Raw genomic sequence first — 22,862 nt, forward strand, 5'->3', positions numbered from 1 at the left:
ATCAGATATATCCAAAGACCTTGGGAGGCCAGAAAATAAATTGCAGGAGTCTTGGCTACAATATATGAATCATTGTTAGAATAGTACGGTGCCAGGAGACTGTAGAGTAGTTAACGTTGTGTCTCTATCTAAAAAGAGCCGCAAAGAAAATTCTGGAAATTATAAACCAGTAAACTTAACATCTGTGGCAGGAAAGTTACAAGAGATTGTTATAGGTGCTCCTCAGCTTACGATGGGGTTACGTTCCGAGAAACCCATTGTAAACCGAAAATATCGTAAGTCGAAATACATATAATACATCTGATCATGTGAGCTGAGGTTCGCTACGGGTTGCTGCCGTTTGCACCATCGCAAAGTCGAAGTATCGTAAGTCGGGGAGCATCTGTATAAGGGATTGAGTAAATGCACTGTCTTTTTTCCCCCAGGAGAATCAAGAACTAGAGGGCATTGCTTTAGGATGAGGGGAAATAGGAAACTGAGAGGCAATGTTTTTACGAAGAGAATGGTGTGTAAATGGAATGAGTTGTTAGAGGAAGTAGTTGAGGCAAGTACAATAACAGCATTTCAAAGACATTTAGACAGGTAATGAACAGGAAAGGTTGGAGGGATATGGGTCAAATGCAGGTAAATGGGACTACCGTAGATGGGGCATCTTGGTTGGCATGGACGAGTTGGGCTGAAGGGCCTGTTTCCATGCTTTGATTCTCTCCATCTAAGAAAATAGAACTTATTCTTTCATGATACTTATGGTGGAAGTTTGACAGTGGAATTGCTGTTGAGGTCAAATGTGCATATTTTCTCTCCCTTTGGAAGTGGTTATTTTCTGGTACTTGTGTGGCATAAATTCTAGTTAGTTAACAGCTCAAGCCTGGATATTAACCTGGATGTGCTTACAGATATACGCTAAGCAGATATAAACTGTGGAAATATTAATCTAGCTGAACAATACGCTGAATAACTATGATGGAAGGAAGATTGATTGAAGAAGCAAAGTATAATTAAATCTTGGACCTATTGTGGCAGTGCCCTTGCATGTCTATTATACTCGTAGTAATACAGCACGGTAACAAGCGCTTTTGGCTCAGCGTCCTTGCAGACCAACATGCCCATCTAGTCTCATTGGTCCACATTGGGCCAGTAAACCTTTCCCGTTGATGTACCTTATAAATGTTGTTATTTTAAGCTGCCACAGCCACTTTCTCTGAGCTCACACCACCCTCTGTGTGAAGAAGTTGCCCTTCACGTCCCTTTTAAATCTTTTCCCTCTCAAAATAAACCTACCCCCACCGGTTTTTGATTCCTCTTCCCCAGGTAAAAGACAGTTTATTTTCACCGTATCTATGTCATCTCCTACACTTCTCGATCCTAAGATCCTCGCCTGTCCAACCTCTCTCTACAGCTTGGGCCTTCAAGTCCTGGCAGCATTCCCGTAAAACCTCTTTGCACTCTTTCCAGTTGAACGCATCTTTTCAGATAAATATCTACTTGTACTCCTAGGTCCCTCTCTACTACAACATTCCTCAGGGACCTACTGTTCACTTTGAAAGTCCTACCCTGGTTTGACTTTCCTAAATGCAACACCTCGCACCTATCTAAATTGAAGGTCATTTGCCATTCCTTGGCCTTTAGTGTAATCTGCTTCCTACCATCAAGCCAATTATGTATCCAGTTATCTAGTCCCTAGATTCTATGTAATCTGAACTTTCAGACTAGTTTACCATGCGGGATGTAATCAATCCTCTTGATTACCTGTTAAAAAAAAGTCTTAACAGATTTGTGGCACAATTTCCCGTACACAAATCCATGTCGACTATCCCTAATCTGTCCTTGTCTATCCAAATGCTGTTAGATCCTGTCCCACAGAATTCCCTCCAGTAATTTATGCACCAAGACCCACTGACCTGTAGTTCTATGCTTTGTTTCATTGCTGCCCATTATAAATAATGGGTACAACATTAGCCACCCTGGCTGTAAGTCTTCTGGAACTTCACCTGTTTTCAGAGCAAGTTAGAAACTTCCACATTTCTCTGCAGAAGTCTTGGACTTGATTGTCACATAAGCTGGTGGTTCTGTTCAGAACTCTGGGAATTTGCCAGCAATATCCAGGCCAATGTTTGTGTGAGCACCTAGGTCTGAGTGGAAATATGCTACTGCATCATGAAACTGGTTAGACCAAGTATGGAGGATAGCATTCATAAAGTGATGGCTTTAATTTTTTTTTTTTTAATCTAGAAAACCTATTGTTGCGAATTAACGTGATAGACTTTGGATTATTTCAAGCAAAAATAGCTAATCCATCACGTATGCAGACAATGTGTTGGAATCTTGATGTGCTCCTGCATTTGTCTACCTACAGGCTTTTTTGTTCCTTGCTCAATTAGAAACTTCCTCCCCATCCGATATTTGCTTCACTGAGAAGACTATCAAGAAGTAGATGCTCTGTTTTCTAGCGCTGTGTTAACTGCTGTAAAAGAGATTGTAAAATAATAATTTAAAAAATGTTCCATGCATGGTCATTTCCCACAATAAGTCAATAAGTACACCACAGTGTTTTTTAACAAGCAAATGTTGCTGTTTGTTAAACCCGATAGCTGATTGATCATCTTGATCCTTAATACATATTTGGTTTACTGATATTGTTTCTTTTTTCCACCTTCTCTTTCTGATCTCTATAGTTCCATCTGAAACAGGTAATTCTGTTTACTTTTTGTTTTATAATGTGTGCATATGTTAACGCTCTCCCTTTTTTGTTATCAAACTGATTCTGAGCTTAACATCTGCTTATAAACTGCTTTATAGTGGCAGTAAATCTTAGAAAACATTGCATGTTCAATCCGTGACCCTTAAACCAGTGAAAAAAGAATCATTAGTTGCTCCATGAAAATTTCACTTGACTTCTACTCTTGACTTGTATGTGCCTTTTTTTACTTCAGCAAATGGTGCAAAGCTATCTTGAACTCTGAATATAGCTGAAAAATAGAGCAGTCTTCTATGAATACCTGTATGCATTGACTTAATCAATTTTGCAGGTGAAGATCATAATCTTTGCACAATTAGATGATGGTAACATGATAATATAGCTTGTATTTTAAAAAGCTTTTTGTGATTGAATTCAATTTGTGAGTTCGATAAACTCAGTTATTTCTAGCCAATGAATCAGCATGATTTAAAAAAAATCTTGAACCAGCATTGTACCTCTAAAATGAGAGTAGGATGAATAAGTCATAGTAAGGCTTAACCGTTGTCAAATTATGTTCAAATTCAAGAAAGATTGTTTCATTCCCTGGTAAGTGTTAAATTTGGCAAGAGAACAGAAGCATCATTTTCATTCTAAGAAATCTCTAAATTAGTTTCTTTGTGGCATAGTATGTAATTTAAAAATTATACTTTTGAGTAGGATATGCTTTCCAAATACCAAGCACACTACAAATTGCTGTAAATGAATGGAGAATTTCTGGTTTATACAACTAAAAAGGACTTCTTCACTGGTTCTACATTTCACTTCACAGGGTTTGCTATGTTTCTAAAGGGCTTTTGTTTTATAAGGAAATTGTGTACAATATTTTAAGTTTTTACTTTGTTTGTAAGTACTGATTTTCAGCTTATTCCAAAGGAAATAAATCTGTGTTGAGACTCCATAAGAGTTGCATTCTTGCAACAATTTCATTGCTATGAAATTATCTTAGTGCACTTCTACAATTTCATAGGTTTTAGGAGCAGAATAAGGGCATTCGACCCATCTACTCTGCCATTCAATCATGGTTGATCTATCTTTCCCTCTCAACCACATTCTCCTGCCTTTGACCCATAACCCCTGACACCCTTACAAATCAAAAATTTGTCAATCGACCTGAAAAAATCCATTGACTTGGCCAAATTGAATAAAATTGAAGTGTGAATGTCACCTCATGTACTTTACACAATTTCTTGTGTTGCCCATTTCCATGTCCATGGTGAACCTTGGGTTCATTGTTGCTGTGTATTGATAAATTAATTGCATTTGCTTGTATGTGAGAATTATTTGCAGAACTTGCTTTTATTTTTCTAATGTATGCAAATTTTAACTTGCAATTTTAATGGACAGATCAAACTTTTATATTTGAGAGAAAACATTTGCAGATTATGGGGGAAAGAGTTTGGGAATGAGACAGGCTAGATTGCTCGCAAAGAGCTGTTGTAGGATTGATGACTCGACCTGTGCTGTAAGGATACTAAATATTGAGGCAAGGAAAGCACCTATGGTATTTTGATTATATTCTGTATTTTGTGAAAAAAGTGTTGTAGTGAAACTAACTGCTTAAATAACACTTCCTGACGATCACCATTTAGCAAATTGAAAAAAAATTAACCAAACCAAATGATTTGTTATGCCCTAGCAGATTTAGTAAAGCATTATGTGCTTATTGTATAAGGACAATATGCTGCTATACTATTTTGAATCTGAATTGGTGCATTAGTAGAATATATGCAGTGGAAGAGAATATATTCGACTAATGAAAATAACTAAAATAATAGCCCCTCAGAATTGACAGTGAATTATTGGCTCATTGATATTTGGCTGCTTTTGCAAAATGGCACACGTTCTGATTTCTTATTTAAAAAGCAGCTCATTGCTTTCTAATAATTAGACAGCTACCGATTGCTTTTCTCTGCAAATTCTGGTGTTTTAATTTCCTTATTATCATTGTTACTACATCTATCATGACATAGGAGACCATTTGGCCATTATGTCCATTCTGGCCTTAGAACAACCCCAATATCACATCCCCCCCCCCCACTTATTTACTGGTAACCTGATTTTCCCCCCACATTTTAGCTCCGGACAGTCTAAGTCTGGAGGGAGAAAAAAACCTGCAGATGCTGGTTTAAATCGAAAGTAGACACAAAATGCTGGAGTAACTCAGCGGGTCAGGCAGCATCTCTGGAGAGAAGGAATGGGTGACATTTCGGGTCGAGACTCCTCTTCAGACCCGAAATGTCACCCATTCCTTTTCCAGAGGTCACCCTTTAACCCTTATTTGCGAGTGAGGAAGTTGGCAACCCTACTAATACGGGACAAGGGTAGTCCCGTACGGGACAAACCAATTTAGCTCAAAATACGGGATGTCCCTGCTAATACGGGACAGTTGGCAACCCTATCAGGAGACCTACTGATAGTATGTTTTGAAAACCAAAGAGTCTGAAATTTAGAATTGTCCAATATTCAGTTGAATGAAATTTAAGCCTCTTCTAAGTACTGAGGCAGTTATTCCAGTATTGGTTCATGGCACTATTCTGAAATAGTTAATGGATTTACTGCTTTGTTTACAGCATGACAGATATCAAGTTCCCTTGTTCAGAGTAAATCCAAACAAGCCTCAATCCAAATTGTCCTACCTCTTACACCTCTGATTTCTTTTGATTGATAAATTAGGAAACACTATATTATGTGGACCAAATTCTGTAACTTCAAGTAACCCCTGCATCCCTCCCCCACCCAGGTCGCACCAGCTTCTCGTTCTCACCTAATAAACAGCTAACAATAGCCTGTTTTCTTTATCATCTTTACTTTTTTTGCATATCTCATTCATTTGTTCTATATCTCTCTTTCACCATCTGTGTCAATTCCCTTTCCCCTGACTCTAGCCTGAGGAAGGGTCTCGACCCGAAACATCACCCATTCCTTCTGTCCAGAGATGCAGCCTGTCCCGCTGAGTTACTCCAGCATTTTGTGTCTATCCAAGTTAGTTTTGATTTAGTTTAGAGATTCAGTGTGGAAACAGGCCCTCGGCACACCGAGTCTGCGACGACCAGCAATCACCCATACACTAGTTTTATTCTACACACTTGGGACTATTTACCAAAGCCAATTAACCTGCATGACTTTGGAATGTGGGAGGAAACTGGAGCACCCAGAAAAAGACCCATGTGGTCACGGAGAACGTACAAACTCCGTACAGACAGCATCCATAGTCGGGATCGAATCTGGCTCACTGGTGCTATAAGGCAGCAACTCTATCGCTATGCCACTGCTGCTCCAGAGAACTAGAGAATCACTTAGAAGTGTGTGTGCTTACAGCAGTAATCATGCAACATTTTCTCTTAAGAACACAGCTGCTTGTTTCACCAGGTAAGGACTTTGCAAATTGATGAGCAGTGGTTTCTATTGATACCTGTGCAATGATACTCCATTAAACAATGCCTTTAATATTTTTAGCTTGCAATAACAGAAACCTTAACTATTAAAAACTACCTTTATTTTTGAAAGTCCTACAGGAAAATAACTCTTATGAATCTGAAACACTCAAGCTTCCCCCCCCCCCCCCACATTTCTCTTTGACACAATTGTTTTTATCGTGTAATTTTCTATAATGTGATGTTTCTTAGGAACGCAACTACCACATTATGACAGACCTACTGTACTCAATATTTGGACTTTAATTACTGACTGCATCAGGTTTGCACTTTGCCGTGATAAACTGAGCATTGCCTATATTTTTTATATTTTTTCATTCATGGTTTCCATCTCAGCAGTTTTAAAATACAGGTCAAATGCTTTCCTGCTTTTATAAAGGCCACCAAGGGTTGCTCTTGCATTTCATCTGAATCGGTTATGGAATGCCGTCAGGAAATGGGAGTGTGCATTTTTGTATTCTAGAGAAGAGAAATTTAGTGAAACTAATTCAGTACAGAAAAAGATAATCCCTGGACATGACAGGTGGTATGATCTTCAGAACTGAAGGGATCGAGTCAGCAGCAACATGATTCACAAATTATTATGAGCTCAAGGATAATGTTTCATGTGGCTGATGTTTTGAGAACAAGGAGTTACAGTCTGAAAATAAGAGTGCTCATTCAAGGCAGAGTTTAGGGTTTTTTCTTCTAGAAACTTTGGAATTCTCTACCCCTTAGACTGAAGGTTGCTCAGAATATTGGGAATAGACAAATTACTCAATTAAGTGAATTAAAGGTTATGAATTTGGTACAGGAAAGTAATGAAGATAAAAAAAATCAGCCTCGATTTTATTGATAATTTACTCTGTACTTCTCCGTACTCGTGCATATGATAATAAACTTGCATTGTATAGCAGGCAAAGAGCCAAGTGACCTACTACGTTTATGTCCTTGCAATACAAGCTTTCATGCGTTCGGTTTCAACTATCTGATTAATAATTATTTGCATGTAAGATCTTGATCACTGATCTGATTGTTTATTGTTTATCTCTTCGGTGAAATTTAGGATTGTCTTACTACTTCTGTATGAGAGCATTTATTTTCCAATGGAGGGAGTATTCCTTCTATTTTGTTCCCCCAATGTGGTTGTAGGTTCCACATTGGCACTGAAGAATGGGGAGCATAATGGGGCTAGAACATATTACAAGAATGGTCATGTCTTGAGGAGTATTGAGCAACAGAGAGATCTTGGAATACATCCATAGATCTTTTTAAATTGGGAATGCAGAAAGTGGTATTACTTGTAGATAATGTGATTATGAAAGTATTTGGGATACTGGCGTTGAATGCAGAAGTTGACAGGTTATGTTCCAACTTTATAAAAGCTTGGGATGCCCTCAGCTGGAGCATTGGTCACCAAGGTTTAGGAAACGTGACATTGTTAGGGAGGGTGCAAAGGAGATTTACCAGGATGTTGCATGGAGTAGGGCAATTTGGTTATTCGGAGAGAATGGACAAGCTACGTCGGATCTCCTTGAAGTAGGGGAGGTTAATATGGGGTATTATTGCGGTATATAAAATTGAGTACAGATAGTGAAGACTGCAGGAAACATTTCCCTGTATCAGAGGCAAGACTATTCTAGAGGACATGTGTGGGGTAAGGAGGAAGAGGTTTAGAGGTGAATATGAGGAAGACCGCCTTCACTGGAATATGCTGCCGGAGAAAACAGTTGAAACTGAATTGCTAGCAGCATTTAAGTCCTCTCCAGATGAGCATTTGAAGCGTTTAGGCATGAAGGGCAATGGATCAAGTACTAGATGATGGGATTAACATGGAAGGAAGTCCAATGATTGGTTTGGACGAGTCAGGGTGTTTCCATGCTGTGTGCTTTTGATTTTTACGGTTGTCAACTGGTTTCACTTTTCTTCCAACCTTTTAGTAACATCTAAGAGGCACATAATTACACCAATGATTTCTCCCACTTTTTCCTCCTTGGGCTGCCTTGATTTCAGCCCAGAACTTTTCTTGGCACAGCTCAGATTGGGAACTTGAAAGTTCAAATCTGCATCTTTCCATTTTTAAATATGTTACTATTTAGTGGGGTGTTTCCACAACATCTGTTAATCCATTTTTCAAATGGTCTTGCCTTTACAGAAGAAAATGTAAATGACAATTATCATCTGCTCATTGTGATTTTATTATGGATTATAAACTTGCTTTTGTCTTAACATATTTTAACATGTCTTAAATTTAATTTTATATAATTTTAATTAAGTGTAATTTTGTCTTAACACGTCTATAATTATTGAAATGGAACAAATCACTATAATCGGTGATTATAGTGGTAACAAGTACTTTGTTTATACATTTAGTCTGCAAATTTGTAATTGGCATTTTTATGTACACACTATGCCCCAACGGAATGTATAATGCATGAAATGATTCCTAGTAATAAAACTTAATTACCTTTGTATATATTATATTAAAGCTCACCTTTGGATGATTCCATAAATATTTGCAATTAGCACTTGAAAGTATTTCATACCATAGCTTAACATCTATTTTAATTTTTAAAAGTAATTTAATTGCAATTTCAGATGCGTTTACTGATGCTGCCATTGGCTCCAGACTGAATGGTGAGCACAAAGATAAAGATCTCGAACCATGGGATGGTGGTGATAGTACCAATGAAGATTTGGAAGCTCTGGAATCAGATGTGGTAAATATTTATATATTTAACCTTATTGGGTGAAGATTGCACAGAAGTAGCCAACATAAAATTTAAATTATGCTATTTGGTACACATTGTACCTATTTTTTCTCTCGAAAAACCAAGATATGTTCTAAAAATCAAGCATCCAGTTTATTTGTATTATTCTCTACTTCTGGAAGTAGTGAGAGTCAGTGAGTATGCAGCCTTGCCTGTATCTCCTCCACAGTCATTGTATGACTTGATTTGTTTCGTAGAGCCATGTAAAATCTATTGCATCTGTTTTAGGGTACCACATGGAGTGAAGAGTAGTCAGATGTTTTAATTTTGGATAGGGAAATGTAGTGTGAAAGAGTGTTGCTTATCTGAATTTTGGTTCTTTAGGATAATTTCCATAAAAATAAATTCCATTGTCCTCTTCACAAGATTTATTTGAGCCAATTCTTAAAAGTCTAAACCAACAGAATGTTAGCCATTTGAATTCAAAACATTTTCTGATGTATTCCTATTTGTGGCGCCACAAATATTATTTCCTGGGCAAATCAAGGTATCACTGTCGTAAAATGTCTCCCTTTATTGTCTGCAGTATCATTTATATTTAAATATCATAGAGTTCTGTGAATACAGAGAAAGTTGATTGACTGTCAATTATTCCATCCCGCCCCCCCCCCGCCACATGTTTTCATATATTTTAATAGAAACAAGGAACTGCAGATGCTGATTAACAAAAAAGGACACAGTGCTCGAGTAACTCAGCGGGCCTGGCAGCATCTCTGGGGAACGTGGATAGGTGACATTTTAGTTTGGGATCTTCATGATGAAGAAGAGTCCCGACCCGAAACGTCACATCCACGTTTTCAGAGATGCTGCCTGACCCACTGAGTTACTCCAGCAATTTATGTCCCGTTTTCCCATATCTTTTTCCATGGTTAGCTTAACTGAGAATGCTGATTGCAGACAGTCTCATTTCCTCCTAGGCAGTCCATCAGGATTGGGGATTATAGCTCTGAGGAAAATTTACAGATAGATAAACAATGAGAAAATACTGTAAATGTATGGACAAAATTTACAATTACTTTCCATGGGTTATTACATTATAGTTTTCAGTCTCATTATTCAAGATTGATCAAATTTATGCTGGTGGGTCCAGGGAATTTACTGCCATTATATGAATCGGAATAGGACTTCATTCTCTTGTGTGTAGTGTGGGTCTTGTACATCGCTGGGGTGTTTTTGATTGGCCCTGATGTATTTTCTGTATGTGCTGCACTATTGCAGTGGACATGAAGGAAAGTGCATAGAGTTTTGGAGGAAAGGAAATGTTTGGCAGTCAGACTTGGAGTCGGTAGGTTCCCCCTGTGTCTGCGTGGGTTTTCTCCGGGTGCTTTGGTTTCCTCCCACATTCCAAAGGCGTGCAGGTTCGTAGGTTAATTGGCTTCTGTAAAATTATACCTCTGTGTACAGGAAAGAACTAGTGTATGGGTGATTACTAGTCGGCATGGACTCGGTGGGCCAAAGGGCCTGTTTCCATGCTATTATCTCTAGACTAAACTAAAATTTGGCGGTCTTCTGGGATTGGGAGGGTGGAGATTGTGAAGTTGTCAGAATGAGTCGTGTGTTATGGTTGGAAGTTAGTGTTTGGAGTTAGATTGGAAAGGGTTGCAGATCAGAATGTAGCTTATAGCCAGAATCGGGTGCTCTTGTGGGAATTGGCGCCGAATTGAAGGGCAGGACTACAAATGAAGAAGAGCACTGTGGCCTAACCTGCTCCGAATTATCAAATGCTTTACATATATTACAATTGACATGTTCAAAAGATTAACGTAAAAGTTCAAATATCATCAGTCTGAAGAAGGGTCTCAACACGAATCGTCTGTCCATTCCCTCCAGATGCATCCTGACCTGCTGAGCTTCTCCAGCACTTTGTGATTTGCAGTTTATTTTTGTCTTAATGAATGGGCAGATTATTTAGTTATCATTTAACATTCAGTTAATACTTGTTTTGTTTTTTTAAAGATCTCTAATTGGTATCTCTGTTGAAGGTTTTATATAAATCCTTTCATTTCTGTCCTCAGTCTAATGGTTGGGACCCCAATGACATGTTTAGATTTAATGAAGAAACCTATGGAGTAAGATCAACCTATGACAGTAGTTTGTCTTCGTATACGTAAGTATACATTTCACTAATCAAATACTTTTCTGGGCTGTAATGTACTTAAAGGCCAAATTGTAGCCAAATTGTTTATTATTAAATTGAAAATTTGACGTGGATCATACTGTGGAGAAAATTGACAGTAAATCTATATTGTTTATTGGTGGCTGTGGAGTCCTTTTAAAAGCTGTGTCCTTATTTGCTCTGCACTTTTGTTTTCAAAAAATATGGTGCCTGTTCTGTCTAGTACAGGGATGTTTCAACTAAAATGAATAATAAATTGAATCTGCCATATGAATTAATTTCAAAAGGCAGATTATCATCTAAATATAAAGAAATTATACATTTGAATGTATGAAGTACAGAGAGAGCCATGTTCGTGTATGAATTGGAAAAAAGTTAGCAGGCAAGGGTGTCGAGGGAAAGATACCATATTGGCAAGAAGGTTGGAGTTTAGAAATGAGGTTGTTTTGTTAGTCATACAAAGCGTTGGTAATGCCACATTTGGAGTACTATGCACAGTTTCAATCCTCTTACCATAGAAAAATATAGCATGAGAAGCAGTACAAAGGAGATCCTCCAGACCAAATAAATAGGATTTGAATTGCTTGGAGTGTAGAAGAATGAGGGGTGAAATATGTGAGCAAATTTGGGCCCCATATCTGAGGAAGAATGTGCTGGCTCTGGAGAGGGTCCAGAGGAGGTTTATAAGAATGATTCCAGGAATAAGTGGGTTAACATATGATGAGCTTTTAACAGCTCTGGGCCTGTACTTGCTGGAGTTTAGACGGCTGAGGGGGGACCTCATTAAAACTTACAGAATGATGAAATGCATAGATAGAGTGGATGTAGAAAGGATGTTTCCAATGGTGGAAGAGTCAAGGACCAGAGTTCATAGCCTCAGAATTAAAGGGTGCTCTTTTAGAAAGGAGGTGAGGAGGAACTTCTTTAGTCAGAGGGTGGTTAATCTGTGGAACTCATTGCCACAGAGAGCTGTGAAGGCCAAGTCAGTGGATATTTTTATGGCAGAGATAGACAATTTCTTGATTAGAATGGGTATCGAGGATTATGGGGAGAAGGCAGGAAAATGGGATTAGAAAGCAGAGATCAGACATGATTGAATGGCAGAGTAGACTCGATGGGCCGAATGTCCTAATTCTACTATAACATGAACATGGTAGATTCTGAGGAGGTATGACAGGGTCGATGCTGAGATGTTTGCACTAGTGAGAGAGACTCAAATAAGCAGACATTTTTCAAGATAAGGTCTTGGTCTTTTAAAATGGCAAAATTTGTTCCGGCAGTGAATCTTTGGAATTCTCTATTCCAGAGATATGTGGAGGCTAGCTTAGAAGTATTTAATATGGAGGTCAAATTTTTGAGAGATTGTAGATTGAAGACTGGGGAACTGGTGCTAAGGAGTCGAGGTCTGAGGTAGATGAGTTATGATCATACCGAATTATGAAGTCACCTTGAAGGGCCAGGTTGGGAAGGGTGTTAGTGGTTATGGGGAGATGGCTGGAGAACCGGGTTGAGAGGGGAAGATAGATCAGCAACGATTGAATGGTGGAGTAGACTTGAAGGGCCAAATGGCCTAATTCTGCTCTGAGCACTTGCGAACTGCTATATCTGAGGAATGTATTTTTTTTCCCTTTGTTTTATTCACCTTGATTTGGTCTTTGATTTTACATGGCTTTATTTCCTCTAATATCCCCCCTATCATTTCTTACAGGGTAGCTTTGGAAAGGGATAACTCTGAAGAGTTTTTACGACGGGAAGCAAGAGCAGCTCAACTTGCTGAAGAAATTGAATCAAGTGCTCAATATAAGGCAAGAGCTGCATTAGAAAATGATGAAAGGACAGAAGAGGAGAAATATACAGCTGTACAAAGATCTCCCAATGAGCGCGAGAGCCATGGTGTTATCTCCAGGTATTAACGGTTTTGGGTTGAAATACCTATATTTGAACTACCTAAGTTGTAAAAGTTTGGAAAAAATTAGTAAGAATGGCAGATACATTTCTTTGAGTGTGTGTGTGTGTGTGTAATTTCAAATTGCTTTTTGTTTTTTGTTGATTGAGGGGAAGATGTAGAATTGTGCTGGGAATCGCTCCTGTGCTATTCTTGAGGACTGCGTCATTAGCACTATGGCCTTTGTATGAGATGGCAAGCTGGAGATTGGTTTATTCTCTCATTCAAGATTTGATGCTTTTTATCTATGCTTGGAATGCATATGTAAAGCCTCTTTCCTGAGCTAGGCGAATGAAGTTCTGGACATATTAATGCAAAATTAATTGCGGGTGAATTTTCAGGCAAAGTGTATTTGATTATCGGATTGTTGGGTCACAGTGTTTTATCCAACTTTCAAATACTGCGTTCAAATATTTTAATCAAATACTACGTGGTTGGAAGAATGAATGGGGCTAAAGTATTAGATGGATTATTAGTTTTAGCAGTCATTGTGATATTGTATTTCTGTTACTGAGCTTTTTAAAAAATCATTTTAGGAAATTTAGTGTTGGGAAAAAGAGTTATCCAGGATAGCAGAGTTTAGAAATATGAGAGGTGGCTCCAAAAGGAACCACTTTAGGTAGTGCTATTAAAGATAAATGCTATCCTATGATTTTGTACTTTCTGGTTGCTACTCATAATTTATTTCATTGAATACCTACCCACCTTTTATAAATCATTTCACTTCCCCATTTGCTTTAATACTGGGAGATCAATGGGTAAGAAATATTATTATTACTTTCTATACAGAATGCAATTGTTTGTAACTAATGAATTAGCAGTTGCATTTGTCATGGACATCACCGACACCACAAGTGTTACAAGCATCTTGCAATTCTGTCACACTGTTTGGTGCATCCTTTGTTGCTAATGCAATATTGTAAGTTTCATTTTGGTTAGGTTTGAGAAGAGTAACCATTCAGAAGCTTGATTGTTCTTTATTAATCCTTGTTGTAAAGATGTATGTGTGAATATGGGGTTAGAATGCATTGCTCTTGTGTTGTACAAACCTTTGTTCTTGTTCACATCTGTCGTACTGGTGGCTGGGGATATTTAATCCCTGAATGGCTCCCCATTGATAGTAACCCAAATGTAAAATTGATTGCTTTGTGCTGCTATTGTATTTGTTAATTTAATCCAATAATAAAATGTATTCTTTTCTCTCTGCCCTGCACCCTCTCCTCCACCCATCCCACTTCCTCCTCCTAGAGAAAATAAATACATTCCACCTGGGCAAAGAAACAGAGATGGAATGTCATGGGGAAGTGCACGACAACATTCACCAAGAATTGGACAATCTGGTTCAGGCCCACCACCTTCTCGGGCTGGATCACATACATCAGATTACAGTCCCAATTCTGGAACTGACCAAAGAGTAGTGAATGGAGGTAAGTGTTCATGTTTAATGGGAGAATAGGGCAGGTAATAAATATGTTCATTGTGTGTACGGTCAATACCATCTAAAGTTTTATTTCCGTAGCAGTCTGCAGAAGTGAAAGTATCAAAGTTCACTAGTGGGACTTTAACATCTGATTCACCAATCTGTCCTTTATTTTGAATACTGTAGTATTATTGAAATTATGTCATTAAAACCACATTGGTGGTACATGGTCATTGGGTTGTGGCAATTGTACACATTTAAAGATAGATTATCGCAATAAAAAATGTTTATTTGTTTTCATTAATGGGTTCAGAACAATGCCTTTTATGGTTAACATACAGCACATTGACAAACATCCCCTAAAAGGCAGATTTGTGGGTTTGTTTGCAATTTGTAGTTTTTATTAGGTATTTTTTATTCATTTTATGCAAAATTGGGTCCTAATTTTTATACTCTTTAGAAATAGGTAGATTCTTCCCTGCCCCCTCTTTCCCTTCAATAAAGCTAGTCTATAAATCTTCTTCATCTCTAATTATAAACCACAAATGAATTTTAGATTTGGTATAAATTAGGATATAAGATCTTCTGTGGCAATATGCCTCCTTAACAACTATTTGGATTAGTAATCATTTCATCTGTGGCAGTGCCTTGAAATTGAGGGTTAACAGGCCCAACATGCTTAAAAGGTCGTCTGAGGAATCTGATTTCTGACTGCATGCTTCTTTGTCATTAAAGGCATGTTGTTTCTTTGGGGAGTGGTATTTTGAGTCTTGGTTTGCTCCCCGTCTGCCTCTTCTAGCGTTCCACCTCTGCACGGAGTGTTGGGCTTCAAAATGGCGTGTGACTTGATAGACCAGGTGGCACCACACGTGGCAGTTAGAAGCTTGCTTTTCCTAGCCAACAATGTTGTGATTTTGTGTAACTGGATCATAAGTATAGGTTATTTTTCTCTCGAGTAAAATTTAGTTTCAATCACACTTGGATTTTTCAGGAATTCATTGGGCAAATATCAGTGATATTTTGCAGGCAACAAGCATGACATTTACATATGACATCTAAATGTTTGATTAAAGATTTTTGAAATGGCAGTGAATTTGTCATGCTTCTCTTTTGGTATTTGTAATAACTAGTTGTACTTGAAAAAAAACTGCTGCATAGATCGAGGCAGTATGAATTTAACCCTCTTGTTAAAATGTTTAAAAAAATGAACACAGGGGGTTTACAATTTTGTGAAAACCACCAGGTTGAGAATTTAATCTTGTTTGGCAAGCTGAAGGGATAGAAGGATAAAAAAGAATAGGCATCGGCTTTCCGCCCTTTTATATACAATATATACATTTTTTTCCCCTGCAAGTTTGCATTTGTACCATTTCCCCTCATTCATTTCTGTGACCTTTGAAATCTAAACTGCTTTCAGTTTTCAGGTTTGGAACTTTTATCTGGAAATCTAGTATAACTCCCAATTGAATCATGTTATACTGAATCAGGATTATTAGCCATGGCTGGGTAACATTCTCTTATATTTTTATACCCAGCAGAAGTGAATAAATATTGTAATTGTTACATTTGTTTCTTAAATCGAAGTCATTATCTCTGCATATCATTTCGTTAGCTTTGTTTCAAGAATTCTATTATGGCAATTCTTCACTGTATCGTAAGACAATATCAATGCCCAGTTCCCTTTCATTAACATCCCCATGTCATCATTCACCAGAAACTCAATTAGACATACATTTTCAACAAGGTATGATCAGATGTTTGGTATCCCAGAAGGAGTGATTCACCTTCTGGCATCCCAAATACATTTGAGTGAAGGAATGAACCTCCGTCATTTCAACCCCAGGACACAGCAGTTGCATGATTTACACTCGATCCATGACTGTATACATTTATCCCCTCTGTTAGCATCTCATTGAGGTTGCAATCCGAGTTGTCCACAAAATGAACCTAATCGGTATAATTGACCTCGCTTTTGAAAACCATAACCTCTATCCACGATATTGAGAAAAACATTGAAACATCACTATCTACGTTTAAAAAATCCAAATAGCGCACAATCTTGATTTGGAAATAGTTTTTTTCTTTGTAGCAATTTTTAGACATTGGAACTCCTAGCCTAATAGCAGTTTGGGAGTACTTTCACCAGCTGAACAGCAGCAGTTCAGAATGGTGTTCTATTCTTTTTAGATTCATTAAGTTTCTTAAACACACACATATACTAAAACTTCCCTGAAAATGAATTTTCTTTCTCTGTATTTACAACTCTTAAATATTTTCAAATGAATGAAAAAAAGGAACTTGCTATTCTATTGCTATATTTAATTAAAATTGCAATAATTTATAGCATTTGTGCAAGTTCATATTTTGATCAATGTCATGTCATAATTAGATTTTGATGGACAGCAGGATTGATATTTCTTTCAATTTGCATCTTGATCCTAATATTTGCTTTTGGAAAATCCTATTCTACAGGGTTTTACAAAATGCTCCATATTACTTGTCAACATGCACAGAATATTGAAATACTTTTAATTTTTTTATTGTGTTCGAAATATTTTCTTAATGCAAACGTCCATATATACTATTTTATAAATTCTATTTATCTTTTTTTGTTGCTTGTATTATCATAATTTTTCTTAGTTTTTACTTTCCTTCATATCATTTGTCCTGTCAGGTGTTCCCTGGCCATCGCCTTGCCCATCTCCTTCCTCTCGCCCACCTTCTCGCTACCCATCAGCTTCCACCTCTCTTCCACCTCAGGCTGCCTCTCCTACCAGGCTCCCATCGCGGCCTTCAAGGCCTCCATCTCACCCCTCCACTCATGGTTCTCCAGCTCTTGGTTCTACTATGCCTAAACGCATTTCTTCAGAAGGTACCATAGTTAGTTTTGTTTTTTCATCTTTGTTTAATTTCTATTTGTGTTATGATTGGTTTATATTTTTATCCAAATTTAATACAAATTTAATCCATCTAACTCATTGATCTCATAATTTTGAACATTACTTATATTTCAATAATAAAAAGTTGTGTGGATTGTGCATGAGGAGTGTGTATGCTTAATTAAATGTGATTGCACAAAAAAAGAACTGACCCTTCACGAAACGTCACCATCCTTTTTCTCCAGAGATGTTGCCTGACCCGCTGAGTTAATCCAGCATTTTGCGTCTATCTGCGGTATAAACTAACATCTACAGTTCCTTTCAACGCAAACCTTAAATCTCATCCAATTAAAGGGGATGAAACAATTATGATATTTATGGACTTTTAAATAAACTGTACTGAAACACACAAATACTCAAATGGTTGTTTTAAGTAATATGGGGGAGTTGGGGATCAAAACCATTTAAATTAAAGTTTAACAGTACTCTTCTTGGTAAAATACAGAGTTATATTATGAAATGTTGTTATTGCAGTGTAGAGAATTAAAAAGTGCAACTTGTTCAATTCCTCTAGGCATTGTTTATTTTGTTAAACAGGCTTAAGGATGTTGACTGATACAAAAGCTAAATACTGGAGAAACAACATTAATGAGATTGTTTGTGAACCCATGTAACATACTGTGAGCTGTGCACAAAAATATGAGAGAGTGTATTTTTCTTAGATTGGCCATTTGGTAATTCTTTGAGGATCTCTGTTATTTGATTTGGAACAAAAACGTTCCATTGTACCCCATGCTGCTTTTTGTGTAAAACTAACTTTGCGTTTAATTCCACTTGACAAAACTATTTATATGGCAAGTTCACTGCATATTTTTAGTTATTTGAAGTTGACACGTGTAAATGTAGGAAATGTTTGTGGAACCAAACACTTTCCAGAAAATAGTGCTTAAAGGGTGTGTTATATTCTGAATGGTGAACATTTGAAAGTGGTTAATTTGCAAATGTGTCGGAGAAGAGCAGCGTGTGGAATATAAAGTTGCAGGTATTTGTAACCATAGCTGACAATTGTTATAAAAATCTATGTGAACTTGTCAAACCGTGAGCTGAACAGGTTGTTGAGAATAAATAAAATCATAAAAATGTGCCCTTGAATAATTTTTTTAAGTTTCATGTTCCCTTGTATGTGTAGAGGAGGAAAATGTAAACCCACAAGAGTTGGTCAAGGGCACTTTCAATGGATCAAAATGTGGCTTAATTACCTCTTTTCTAGTCTAGATCTCTACTGCACTAAAAGCACACGCTGTAAGTGAACACCAAGTAAAAATGTAATGTTCCTTCCGACAGTCAGCCACTGCTAATTCACACAGAAAAATAGAATGAGATAGCTAACGGCTGCAGCCATTTGCAAAACAGAGTATGAACTCGACCATGGGGGGGGGGGGGGGGGGGGGTGTATATTTTCTAACTCAGAAGGCATTTGGTCAATTAGGTCCATGACAGCTATAAAAGAGCTGTTTATGCTTATTCCATTTCCCAGATCTGAAGCATTGTATGTAAACTAACAATTCAGCTCTCCTCGCCTTTTAAAGCGTGCTACAGGATTTCCATGCCTGGATGATGCGATAAATATTCCATTTGTTTAATTATGAGTAGTGAGAGGGTGTGTATTCAATGGAATGAAAGAATTAGAGCTTGTGTATGTAGAGTGATATATGGGTTACTGTAGAAAGTGGACATTTCTGACTTGTGGAGCAATTATCGTATGGAGTCTCCATGGGCACAGAACCCAGGGGCTGCCTTTGCTGCCTTGGTTTGAGTGTTGGTTAACAGAAAACAAAGAGCAAAACTAAAAGGCCATCGGGTTCCCAGACAACTAGTGGGGCACGGTAGTGATTGATGCATGGTGCCAGCTATTCACAATCTACATCCATTTTTTGGCTGAGCAGATGAAATCGTTTTAGTTTTCTGATGTGAAACTAAATGGGAATGGTAGTATTTTTAGAACTAAAAGATGGTTCAACAGGGTATGGACAAGCTAAGTAAGTGTCAGAGTACAGCGGGCGTTTGGATTTAAAGTATTATATAGTTGATATTGCACATGCTGCAGTATACAGATCAGTTTATTTACTTTGCGTTGATTTTATTCATTTTTATTTATTTATTTTTCAAAAAGGGCATTGCTGTCGAGGCCAGTATCTAATGCCCATTCACAAATACCTTTAGAGCAAATACCCTAAATAATTACCCTCATAATATTTCATTGTAACTAACACAAGCACATTCATTGATACAAATGCAGAGCTGAATAAATTTAATAATCATCAGATGGCTACATTTTGTGTACCCTTTTGTGCCCTCTATTCTTTATCAAGTACATGCCCAAACACATACTTTCTAACTGAAATAGGGCATAAAATGTATATTAGTGAATTACTTTACAAATTGCTCTAAATTAGGTCATATTCTGAGTGGGCATTAGTTGCTCAGGATAAAATTTGTTAAAGTTATTAAAAATGAGGAAACACTGAATGCAACTGGCTTTAACAAGTTTACCAGATTTGCCCTCAGATACTGGAATGCTTGTGATGGTGTGACTGAATTCTCTTCTACTTTTAATTCTTGCATGAGATGTGGTTCATGCATTTTATTTCTTGAGTTGAGCATAAGCAGACTTTCTGGAGAACAGCACAATTGGGGTTGTTCATTTTGTCATTCATTATTTATATATATGTTTTCAACCAAGTTAACAACACTTTAAATGAAAATCTTGATCTTTTATGAAATATTGCTTTACATTATTTCCAGATTTTGTTTTATAGCTGTACTATCTTGGAAGGTCTCTGGTTCAATCCTTGTTGTGAACTATGAGGCACATTTAACTTAATCCATTAGCTAATGTGTTAACTTCATTTTGTATTTCTGAAGTACTTGTGCTGTCAGTGTTGGGGGAAAAATGTCATTTAAATATTAGGTATTTATTAGCTTGTTCACTATTAAATTTACAGTTGATGTGTATCAGAGAATGTTTAAGAACTCTTTATATATGGTGGAAGTTGTCATTTCTGAATCACAGCATGTCCGGTAATATTTCACATTCTAAAACACTAAGTAGTATTATCAAGTAGTAATTACATATCAGCAAAATGGGTGTTATTGTTCATAGACATTTAAAATATAATATCAATGCTGGGCCTTTTAATCTGTCTAACATATTCATTGTTTAGATCCACATCCAAATATACCAGTTTTGCCTCTCATTTCTTTGTGGTGTTCACTATTCCCTACCAACAGCTGTATGAATGTAGAGAGGGAGTTGTGTGTAACAACATAGACCAGCTAAGATGATATGTCAGTTTTTGAACTGTGTATACTGTTTAATGATTGTTTTAAATACTTCTGATGATTAATATGCAGCAATATGTGAAATATTGAAATGCTATGAATGCCTTATTTAGTTCCATTTCCCTTAGTCCTAGCTCAGCATGACAGATACAACATATTATTCTCCTCTACAATAGAAAGATGGAAACCTTTCTTAATTTGTTCTTTAATCTTATAGATCCACAGTCTAGAATGCATTTTCTAGAAAGCTAAATGGTTTACCATTGGTTGTGAAACACACCATTTTTCGATGCTTAAAAGACTTCAAAATATGCACACACATTTTCAAAATGAAATAGAAGATAGACACAAAATGCTACAGTAAATCAGCAGATTATGCAGCATTTCTGGAGAAAAGGAATAGGTAACATTTCAGGTCGGAACCCTTCTTCAGAATCTGAACCATCAGTGTATGAAGAGGAGTTCCGAACCATAACGTTACCTATTCCTTTTCTCTCGAGATGCCGTCTGACCCGCTGAGTTACTCTAGCCTTTTGTGTCTGTTTTCGGTTATAAACTAACATTTCAATTTCTTCCTACTCAAAATGAAATTGCTCAACTGTGAGCATTCAGTGGAGAAAGTTTCTATTTGTCCTAATTGGTCTGTGGACATTGGTGCAAAGGAAAGCATGCCATATTGTATAGCTCAATATAAATTCTTAAAGGTCCTTGAGTATGGTTCAATGCACAGAATAGTTAAATAAAAGCTTATGTTTCTATGAACTGCAGCAATTTGGTTTAGCTGGTCTTCTAACATTACCCATCAAATTCATAGGAAAAATCAGTTGGATATGAATAGAACGATATTTGGAAACTGTATGGCCTAATTTTATCAGCCTCTCCATTTTACTTGCCAGCTGCGGTGAATAGTTATATTCATTATACTTCATTCTATCATCAAGGTCCTCCACGAATGTCTCCAAAGGCCCAACGTCATCCTCGCCATAGGGGCCCCTCTGGTAGAGTTGGGATGTCTTCAAGTTTGGATTACATACCCCACAGTGTATCTGGAGAAATTTCTGCTCCTATACCTCGAAACAGTTCTTCAGGGGGAACTTGGTCATCTGTAGTTAGTGGGGGTAAGTCTTTTTAAGATGTTGAAATAAAATCAGGTATTTGAGATCTTTAAGAATATTTTTAAAATTAGCAATTTATGTTTACTTAACTTCTTTCAATATGGATAAATGTCTCTGAGGTTAATCAGGCAAATGTGGATGCTAATACATAGATATTCCAAGGAATGATAAGTGATCGATGATGCTTTCCTTGGGAGTAAGATTGAACACATACAGAAGCATTTTCCTTTGGATCAAAGGCAGTTCAGACACTGAGTAAAATGGAAGTTAGACACAACAAGCTGGAGTAACTCAGCGGGACAGGCAGCATCTCTGGAGAGAAGGAATGGGTGACGTTTCGGTCACCCATTCCTTCTCCAGAGATGCTGCCTGTTCTGCTACGTTACTCCAGCTTGTGTCTATCTTCAGTTTTAATCAGTGTCTGCAGTTCCTCCTCACACACTGAGTAAAATGGAAATGTTAAGTTTTGGGCCAGTGAGGGAGTTTGGGTGTTTTGAACAGGAAAAGTAGAGAACCAGGAGAAGTTATAGATGATTTACAAATGTGATTTTTAAATGTGATGATTGGGCAGAGGGAGTAATTTTGGATGGCAGACTTGGTTAAACAGGATGTGAGCAAAAGATTGGAAAAGATTGGTTGTGGAGGTATGGGGAATAACGAGTTGAGTAAGAGACCATTGTTAGTGTCACTTTTGGTGATGGTCAAAGTCTTAGACCATGGAAATAGCCCCTTCGGCTCATTGAGTCAATTTACAGAGACCAGATAATCTATAAACCCACATGTCTGGGATGTGGGAGGAAACCGGAGCATCTGAAGGAAGCCCAAGTGGTCACAGGAAGAAAGTGCTAACTCCACACAGACAGCACCCGGGTCAGGATTGAACCCAGTTCTCTGGCACTATGAGGGCAGCTGCTCTACCAGCTGTGCCACTGTGCCACATTGGCGTGCTGTCGGAAGAAGGGTTTCCTTTCCGAAACGTCACCTATTCCTATTCTCCAGAGACGCTTCCTGATCTGCTGAGTTATTCCAGCAGTTTGTGTCTTATCTGCCGCATTGATAGTTGTGTTGTAATCAGGCGAGGGCAAGTTTCAAAGAAATTGGCAAAACTGAGGGTTTTGGCT

General features: G+C 37.5%; 1 protein-coding gene across 8 annotated transcripts in view; it reads left to right on the top strand.

Annotated features, from left to right (window-relative positions):
- The window catches only part of atxn2 (ataxin 2), an 81,451-nt gene that overhangs the window by 39,606 nt on the left and 18,983 nt on the right, over window positions 1-22,862 (top strand). For 5 of the 8 annotated variants that reach the window (XM_078421581.1, XM_078421578.1, XM_078421580.1 and 2 more), the window contains exons 6-11: window positions 2,676-2,690; window positions 8,752-8,873; window positions 10,940-11,031; window positions 12,749-12,946; window positions 14,234-14,412; window positions 21,568-21,744. In XM_078421581.1, coding sequence (XP_078277707.1) covers window positions 2,676-2,690; window positions 8,752-8,873; window positions 10,940-11,031; window positions 12,749-12,946; window positions 14,234-14,412; window positions 21,568-21,744 — 783 coding nt within the window. Of the gene's footprint in view, window positions 1-2,675; window positions 2,691-8,751; window positions 8,874-10,939; window positions 11,032-12,748; window positions 12,947-14,233; window positions 14,413-17,079; window positions 17,278-21,567; window positions 21,745-22,862 lie in introns of all 8 variants that reach the window. The other 3 variants (XM_078421586.1, XM_078421585.1, XM_078421583.1) reach the window with 3 other exon arrangements.

Source organism: Rhinoraja longicauda, chromosome 25 (genome assembly GCF_053455715.1).
Source record: "Rhinoraja longicauda isolate Sanriku21f chromosome 25, sRhiLon1.1, whole genome shotgun sequence".
NCBI classification, from domain to species: Eukaryota; Metazoa; Chordata; class Chondrichthyes; order Rajiformes; family Arhynchobatidae; genus Rhinoraja; species Rhinoraja longicauda.